Source organism: Lontra canadensis, unplaced genomic scaffold, assembly GCF_010015895.1.
Source record: "Lontra canadensis isolate GAN:19392208 unplaced genomic scaffold, GSC_riverotter_1.0 scaffold5, whole genome shotgun sequence".
NCBI lineage: Eukaryota > Metazoa > Chordata > Mammalia > Carnivora > Mustelidae > Lontra > Lontra canadensis.
In genome coordinates, this window is record NW_022630999.1 from 15,546,525 (window position 1) to 15,555,621 (window position 9,097).

Genomic DNA, 9,097 nt, shown 5'->3' on the forward strand with positions numbered 1-9,097 from the left:
TAGCAACCAGCTTGGCCCTTCTGTGACTCAGAGAGCTGACTTGGAATCTCAGCTACATGCTCTTTTACTAGCGTCTGAATCCTTTCAGTTTCTTCTCTTAGCCATCATCTGGCCAAATTAAATATGGGTTTTCCTTACTTATCCTGAAGCTCATGCCCAGCTTTATTTTCTGCCAGAGGAATCTGTCCTTCGCCGTGTAATGAACTAACCACACGGAGCGGCTCTTCTTTTCTGAGGGTGAAAATGGGAACTTACTCCTCCCTTCCTACCTTTCCTTCCCCCGAGAAGAGACTGGATGAAACCCTTCTCTTTTGGTTAAGTAGAAGGCAGAGACACAAAGTGCATGTAGAACCTGCAAGTACACGTGGGTGACAGCAGTCTCGAAAGCATCTGGCCTTGCTTCCACGCGCGCGCAGGGGAGCGCCTCGCCCCCACGCCTGCACACGCTTGGTCAGCAATCTGCTGCGCTTGCAGATGCTGCCAGACGGTATCAAGTCTCTGATCTCACGTGATTGCCAAAACCACCCAGAAAGGGAGCGGGAGAGAAGGGAAACCGAAGCAGACACGGAGACGGCCCGTTAGAGAGCTAGGAACCCGCAGGGGTTGGACTGGGACCGAGGTCGCCCGCCTCTCCCGTCGATCTCCCCTCAGCGCGGCCCTGGTCCTGATGCTGAGCACCCGGAGCGCGCACACCTGCGCGGGGGCAGGACGAGCCAGCCAATGGAGAACCCGCGTCCAGGAGGCGGGACGGGGAAGCCGCTCCCGACGGAGCCTACCCGAGAGGGATGCAGCTAATGAGCGCCTCGTGCTGGAGAGAGACGGCGGCTCGACCAATGAGAGGCGGTGGCCCGCCGGGCTGAAGGCGGAACAGCCAGAGGGGCGCCGGGGCGGGGCGGCGAGCCCAGCGCCAACCCGCCCGCACCGAGCGCCGGCGTGCTGTCCGGATCGCCGCCCGCCATGGCCCGCGCTGCCCGGCTCCTCGCCGCGCTGGCCGCGCTCCTGGCAGCCGCCGCCACAGGCGGAGACGCCCGGCCCAGCAAAATCGGTGCGGGAAGGACGGGGTGGGGGGCTGCGCGGGGGAGGGCTGTGAGGGAAAAGGGATCGTAGCCGGCAGCTACCGGGTGGGGGAAGGGGAAGGAAGCTGGGCGAGGGAGGGGTCCTCGGGAGAGGAACGGGCTGGAGAAGAGGCAAGGGACTGAGACTGGGAGAGGAAGGGGAACGGTGGGAGGCAAGGTGCTGATCCGGCATGGGCATGTGGCGACGGCTGCCTGGGGCGGAAAAGAGGCTTGGGACCGGACTGGCCACTGATCTCACCAGAAGGGCCGGGAGCATTGAGCATCTGCGGTGGACCTGGCTCTTTGCCAGGTGCCCCGATGGATGACAGAGAGGCCCGGGACTGGGTGATGTCATTCATAAAGGTTTATTGAGGGCCGTCTGTGAAGCAGGCACAGTGCTCGGTAGTTCCGGTCTGGAGGCGAGACTGCACAATACAGGGAAGTCAATGGTAAGGCTGAGAAGGTACCCCGATGGGAAGAGCGCTTCGTCCATCTTCCAGGCTCCAAGAGGGCTCTGGAGGGCTTCCTAGAAGGAACATCTAAGCCAAAACCTCAGGGAGAATAGAAGAGAGAACCTAGGAAGGTCTGCTGGAGATCAATTTGCTGAATGACAGTGGAGAACTTTTAACAGCAGTCATCTTGGGTTTTATTAAAATATTTTATTTTGAAAATTTTCAGATGTACAGCAGAGTTGAAAGAACTGGATATACAGTGGTCAACTGTGTACTCACCACCTAGATTCTGCCCTTAGCAAACTGCTCCTGTACTTGCATTATTACATAACTATCTTCCCCTCCCTCCATGAATTCAACTTACATCTTAATGCATTTCAAAATAAACTGCAGGAATCAGGACATTTGCTAAATACTTCTTCCTGCATCTCATTGACTAGAGCTCCATATTTGTTTGCTCTTTCTATTAACAATTGTCAATTTTAACTTGACAGGGCTCTTAAAGATATTCCAGTCCCTCACATATAAAATTCCCGCAGGCAGAGATGCTAGTCTTCTGGTGTCGGGGGCAGAGTCTCCACTCCACTAAGCTGCCCTCTCTGCCCCCTTATTGGCAGGGGAGCATGTCCCTTGAAAGCACCGCAGACTTATTGGGCTAGTATAGTGCTAAGGCTTCTTTGGATTACAAAACTGCAGCTCAGGCCATAAAGGGTTAAGACAGATGAGCCTGCCAGAAATCAGTTTGGGACTGAGAGTCTAGGGTTTTCAGGGGAGGGAGAATCCTGAGAGCTAGAGCAGACAGAGAAGACCTCAGGGAGAAGGTGGATTTTGGCTCCGAAGGATGGGGAAGTTAGGCACGCTGTGTCTGGAGGGGCAGGACACTCCCTTCATCTCCCAAAAAATGGGCAACAAGGCAAGACATTTCACACTGGCCCCTGGGAAGGGGCAGGGCCTCCTCCCAGCACTCCTGTTTCCAGCAGTACATGGCTGGTTGCCTGCCTCGTCCCTGCCTACCTGGCCCAGCGGTCACCCAAGGCAGGACACTTGGCAATGCCAAGATGCTTGGTAGCTTTTCTGATTGTCCTCATCTTGGTGGTTTGGATTCTACACACGAGATTGTGGAGCTTTCCTGTGAGGATGGCTTCACCCCCAGACTGCTTGCAGGGTCAAATCTGAATACCTCTGTGTGACATTGGACTCTTTGCCCCCACCCCCACAGTTCCACACACTGCCCTGCTCATGCTGTTCTCCAGGGAGAATGTGCTTCTGCTGCCAGGCAAAGCTGATCGTCCTCCAGGGCCCTGGTCAGACATTACTTCCCCTGTGAGGCCTGTGTCTCCACGTGCTCATGCACAATACGTTGCTTCCTCCTCAGGATTCCCCGGAACCCTGTTGTCGCACGGGTCACACGTTGTCATAGCTTGCAGTGCTCAAGTCTGTCTGCCCACTCCCTGCCTGAGCTCAGGAGGACAAAAGCCGAGCTTGATTCTCTTGGGCCCTAGCACGTCTTATCATGGACCAGGGAGTGGGCGTCGGTTTGTGGGCGTTGAATGCGCTGCTTCTCAATGAGGTGAGCTCTTCTGCTTCCCCAGAGCCCTGTGGGCAGCTTCGAGGCCTCATGATATTAGTTCCTCTGAAAAATGGATAACTTGGGGCTCTGTCACAGACAGGAAGGGAGTGCACTGGTTGAAAAAGGTTAAGGGCACTCTTAGAAATGGCTTTGTAAACACTGAAAAGGAGGAAGTGGATTTTTTTGTTTTTTTGTTTTTTTGTTTTTTTCAAGATGCAACAAATACTTAGCTTTACTGCCTGCCAGGGTCTGGGGGACCTAGGGAGCTGCTCTCAGTCCTTAAATGGACCAGTGAAGGATAGTGTGCAAGAATAAGGTCCCGGGGAAGGAGCGTGCGCTGGAGGAATATGTGGGAGTGACACCTGACTTGTCTTAGGTGAGTGAGGCAAGCAAAACTAATTGCACACGGCGGCCCTAGAGGCGGCCCTAGAAGCAGCAAGGCAAAAGGCGACAGCGTTCCCAAAAAAGGAATCAACGTAGGCCAAGACACAAGTGTGAGAGCAAAGTCATGGGCTCCACAACCAAAAAAGTTGATGCAAACAAGAAGGGGGAGGGGTGGGGAGTGGTGCAGGAAGTGCCCAAGTAAATGGAGGCCAGATCAAAAAGACCTTTGCGTTTTTGCCTTCTTGACAGGACCTAGGCCTTCTGTCATGGGTCCACCAGGGGTCTGGGAAGGAAAAATCAATGCCCAATTTACCTCCTTTTCTATTTAGACAGACTACCAGATGGGAGGAAGGCTGGGTCTCAAATTGTGGGGGGTGCGGCTGTCCAGTTCAGTAGCTTCATAGCTGCCTTGCCATCTTGGCACAGTGCTATTATGAGTATCTAGATTAGGCTGTCTGGACAGTGGTGCCTGGTAACCCACAGAGCCCACATTGCCAGTGAAACATTTTACCAGTGACTTGGATGAGAGCACCCATGGCTTATGAACCAAGTTTGCAAATAGCAGGAAAGCAGGAGGCACAGTAAAGACAGTAGATGATGAGATCCCCAAAGACATCAAAGCTGAAACTTTGGAACAAGAGTCCAAACCGGCATAGGGTGCCCTGCACAGTAGCGAGTGGCCCGTCCCAGGGTGCATTCCAGTCTTGGCAAACAGCAAATGTAGAAGTGATTAAAGTGTCAGGTGGTAGGTTGCCCTAGACCAAGGGTTGGTGGACTTCTTCAGTAAAGGGCCAGAGAGTAAACACGTCAGGCTTTGCAGGCCATAGGGTCTCTGCGGCAAGTACTCCTCTGCCACTGTAGTGTGAAAGCAGCCATAAGCAGGCTCCAGAAAGAGGGCGGCTGTGTCCCAGTAGAACTGTGGCCTAGAACTGGCCCGCAGGCTATAGTTTGCTGACCCCTAGATTAAGGAGTCATTTCCAAACACTGATCTTGCCTAACAGTACCTGCAGTGACCAGGTCTTCACCAATTCAGAATGAAATAAAAATAGGGACAATGTAGTGAGATTGTATAAAACTAAATGTATTCTCTTTACATGATCATCCAGAATGTTGAGATTCTTTCCTGCTAATGTGTCTTTTTCATTATAAAATGAGCGTTACAGTAGGTGACAATTTTCAGGTTGTCCTTTGCTCTCTGCAAATAGCTTTACTAAAAAACCAGCCTGCAGATTTCCTTTTTGAGAGGTGATAAGTAGATGAAATGCAGGGGCCTGGGAACCACCTCCCAGGGGGTGGTCAGCGTGGGACCTGCGGCCTTACCACCCCCTGCGCTGTCTCTCCCCTCTCTGCCTCCCTGGCCTGCTGACAGCCGTGGTTGGGGCCGGAATTGGGGGCTCCGCTGTAGCCTATTTCCTCCAGCAACACTTTGGGCCCCGGGTGCAGATCGACGTGTTTGAGAAGGGGACTGTGGGTGGCCGCCTCGCCACCATCTCCGTCAATAAGCAGCACTACGAGAGCGGGGCCGCCTCCTTCCACTCCCTGAGCCTGCACATGCAGGACTTCGTCAAGCAGCTGGGTGAGTGCATTGCCCCAAGGTCCTCTCCACCCCCCCCCCCCCCCCGTCTTGCCCATGGCTGGTGGCAACCACTGGGCTTCTCCCAGATGGTCCTGGAGGTCAGGGCCAGAGGGTCATGTAGCCCCATCTCCTCGTTTTACAGATGGAGCATCTGAGACCAGAGAGGGGAAGGAACTTGCCTGAGGTTACACAGTGAGTTAGTTGCAGAGCGGGGATTAGAACCCAAGCCAGTTTCTTTCCCTTTTGACTTGCTGCCTCTCGGTAGCCATAATTATAACGTCTTCCATGTGCTGTGTGCTTGCCAGGTACCTGGAATCCTTCCAGGTGGGATGTGGGCATTCCGTCCTCCCTACCCAGCCACCCTCCTGTGAGGCAGGTGTTAGGTCTCCTGAGGAAAGGAAGGCTCAGAGGGTGTCTACACCTTTGCTGCGGCCCCGCTGCCGAGGAGTAAGAGCCGGATTCAACCCCAGCAGCACCTAGCGAAACCACAGACACTGGTCCTGTTTGACACACAAGCTCTGCTTCTCGGAAGCGACCAGGTGTACTAAAGAGAGCTAAGTGGCAAACACAGTTACTCATCGCAGCGTTGCTGGAGGTAGCAGAAGGTTGAAAACATCCCACCTGCCCCCCCACTGGGATCTGAGAGTAAATACTGTTTAAGTGCACAGCAGCAAGACTGGGGAAGTCCTTCAGGCTTAGTGTAGAGCACTCGCAGAGACCCAGTGTGTCAGTAGGATGCAGAGCTGCAGATAGTATGTGGGGGCGGAGGAGGAGTGACTCCTGGCTATACCCATCCTTAGGAGTGTTGGCAGAAAATCTCTCTGGAAGGAAGCCGAAGGAATGTGGCCTCCGCGATAGGGAACTTGGTGGCTCAGGGACAGGAATGGGGGGAAGAAACAGAAGCCTGTGACTTGGGGCAGGTCCTAGAAGCTAAGCCTCGGTTTCTACATTTCTAACTGGGGGCTGCTGTCACCTGTTCTGCCTCTTCCCAGGCTGAGAGAGGATGAAGCGAGATGCTGAAGTCCCAGTGCTCTGTAGGCTGTCGCGTGCGGACGGTTGCAAAGAGCTGGGACTCTGCCCAGGCGGTCTTGGTGCCGGGGCTTGCCATCCAAGAGCCAGCAGTCAGTCCCTGGCCATTCCAGGATGACAGCTGAATTCCCCGCACTCGTGGCTGAGTGCATCCCTGTTCAAAAACACCACTGTGAACTGGTACATTACTTTAAATCTCACGTCTTTATTAACTAGCCTGCCCAGGGCATCTGTTGACTGTTCCAAACAAGCAGCACAGAGGGGCAGACCATAGTGTCTGGCTCTTCCCTTTAACAGAGCCAATCCATTTGCATCCTTCAGGAGGACCCTAAATGTCGCTCAGTAACTGCTAGATCTCCTGGGGGAGGGGGGCGCTCTGAGAGGGACCTGAGGGGCTCCTGCCTATCCCCTCAGGCCTGAGGCACCGGCGAGAGGTGGTGGGCAGGAGCGCCATCTTCAACGGGGAGCACTTCGTGCTGGAGGAGACAGACTGGTACCTGCTGAACCTCTTCCGCCTCTGGTGGCACTACGGCATCAGCTTCCTGCGGCTGCAGATGTGGGTGGAGGAGGTCATGGAGAAGTTCATGAGGTACGCCGGGCGGGGCTTGCAAACGCCACTGCCTACAAGGACACCCTTGGGGTGTGCGGAAGCAGAAGCGGAAGCAGCTGGTGGGAGAGGAGAGTGGGCAGTGGGCTGCCCCGAAGAGCAGGGCCCTGTCTGAAGGGGGTAGCTAGCACTCTGCCCTGTGGGAATGCCACCTCCTGTGGCTAGGTCTTTCGATTTTCTAGAAGACGCTAGAAATCCAGAGTGATGTGTGAAATCTCCTGGTTTTTCAGCAACCAATTCATCTTAGGAATAAGCCAAATGAAGCACATCTAGAGGCCTCTTACAGCCTCAGGCTGTGCCCTTCTAAGCCCAACTGACCCCCGGTTTTCCCATGTAGAACAAACTCCTTTTTCACCACTTCCCTCCTCCTTGGGCCCTGGCCTCCTCCCCCACTCCTTCATATGATGAGGACAAGTGGTCCGATGTCACTCTGTCTGCTTCTCACCGTTCACCCACTCGCCACCTGGCACGCCAGCTCTCCCCTGAGGGTCCTCCTTGCTTCCTGGCCCAGAGGCAGACATTCAGGATGGCCTCCCGGCCTCCTTGCTGGGTCCTGGTGCTTTGCCACCCTTCCCATCTCCACCCCTATACCCTTCATGGCATCCCTACCTTTTACTCTCCAGGAATCCCCCAGATGTAATGTCCTTACCCTTCTGACGTCTTTCCCCCTTGTCCATTTTACCCAAACCTACAATGCTGATTTTCTTTCATGGAGAGGAACTCTATCTGATTGTCCCATTATGACCAGACTCAGCACATTGACAAAGCAGCCCCGGTAGAGGCAGCATTTCAAAGATCAGCTGGTCAGTCCCTGAGACTGGGGCTGCTGCGGAGGGGCGAGACTGGAGCTCGCTGGGGTGCGTGGGAGCCCTGTCGGATGAGGCTGGGAGGGAGGCCAGGCTGGGCTAGCACAGAACATGGCAACACTGGTGTGAGGCCAGTCCCACCGGGTCCAACGTGGCCCTAGAAGCCAGCGCAGAGTGTACACTGCTGAAGCGAGCCATGTGACAGTGGAGGTGGGCTGTGGCCCACTGCCTGGCAGTCCCCCGTGGGTGAGAAGAGGACTGTGCCCTCAGACGGGGCAGTTCAGACACCATAGTTGTCCTTTAGCCGCGCCGTGGGGAAACCAGGTCTAGTGGGGCTCCGGACAGTTTGCCCTGCCCCCTACGCTGTCCCTATAGCTGGGGGAGGCCCACCGGCGTCAGCAGACAGGCTAAGAAACCAGCCTCCTCTCTCACTTTCCTCATGGAGAGGCAGGGTGGGGCCCTGCTGGGCCGCCCAGGTGCTGGTCAGCCGGCACAAGGGCTCCAGCTCTGCATGTCTTCCAGGATCTACAAGTACCAGGCCCATGGTTACGCTTTCTCGGGCGTGGAGGAGCTGCTCTACTCACTGGGGGAGTCTGCCTTCGTCAACATGACCCAGCGCTCCGTGGCGGAGTCCCTGCTCCAAGTGGGCGTCACTCAGCGCTTTATCGACGATGTCGTCTCCGCTGTCCTGCGGGCCAGCTATGGCCAGTCTGCAGCAATGCCTGCCTTCGCCGGTGAGCCTCTGCCCTCGGCCTGCCTCCTGCCCTTCCCTGGCCCACAGCACCCAGGATGGGCTGCCACCCCCACCCCCCACCCCCGGCCAGTGACAACCCCACACCCACCAGGCTCAGTATAGCTGTCTAAGCACATTCCTGCCTCAACCCTCTTTGATTCTGGCATCGGACCTCCAGGCTGCCAGGAAATGATGTTCACCCCATTTCTCAGAAGTTGGAAGCAAAGCTCAGATCTTAGTTCCAGTGTGTTTCCACCGCTCCTGCTGGGGCTGGTTTCAGGACCTGGCCTGCTGGGGCCAGCGGGCGTGTACATAACCGGCCACCCTCCAGCGCAGGCCGGGGCCTTCTCTCCTCCCCGCCTCCTAACGTGGAAAGTGCAAGCTCAGTCCTTGGTCCGCGTCTCAACTACTCACACTTCCACCCACCGACTCCTAAGCACGCCTTCCAGCCCAGATCTCCCTTCAGGACTGCAGACTCACATGTCCAGTGCTACCCTTACATCTCCACTGGTGGGCACTCAAGGTGGCCAAACCTGAGCTCTTGACCTTCCCCTCAAGCCCGCCTCTCTAAGAGTCTTCCACAGCTCCTTTCCGTTGCTCCAGCCAAAACCCGGACTGGTGCCATCTCTGATATCCATCACATATCATATCTCATCTGCGAAGGAAGGAAGGAGAGATAGGAGGGAGGAAGGAAGGGAGGGAAAGAAAGAAAGAAAGAAAGAGAGAGAGGAGAGGAAGGAAAGGAAACAAAAAAGGGAAGGAAAGGAATCTGCTTTGCCTTCCACTTAGAGCCAGAATCTGACCACTTCCCAGCACTGCTTCCTCCCTGGTCCAAGTTCAGCATCCCTCACCCAGATTACTGCAAGTCTCCCGCCAGGCCCCCCC

General features: G+C 55.5%; 1 protein-coding gene across 1 annotated transcript in view; it reads left to right on the plus strand.

Moving 5' to 3' along the window:
* Positions 1-913: 913 nt before the first annotated feature.
* The window catches only part of PCYOX1L (prenylcysteine oxidase 1 like), a 10,831-nt gene continuing 2,647 nt past the window's right edge, over positions 914-9,097 (plus strand). The window contains exons 1-4 of the mRNA XM_032851504.1: positions 914-1,045; positions 4,831-5,037; positions 6,481-6,655; positions 8,002-8,213. Of these exons, the coding sequence (XP_032707395.1) occupies positions 958-1,045; positions 4,831-5,037; positions 6,481-6,655; positions 8,002-8,213 (682 nt within the window). The 5' untranslated portion in view covers positions 914-957. The remainder of the gene's footprint in view (positions 1,046-4,830; positions 5,038-6,480; positions 6,656-8,001; positions 8,214-9,097) is intronic.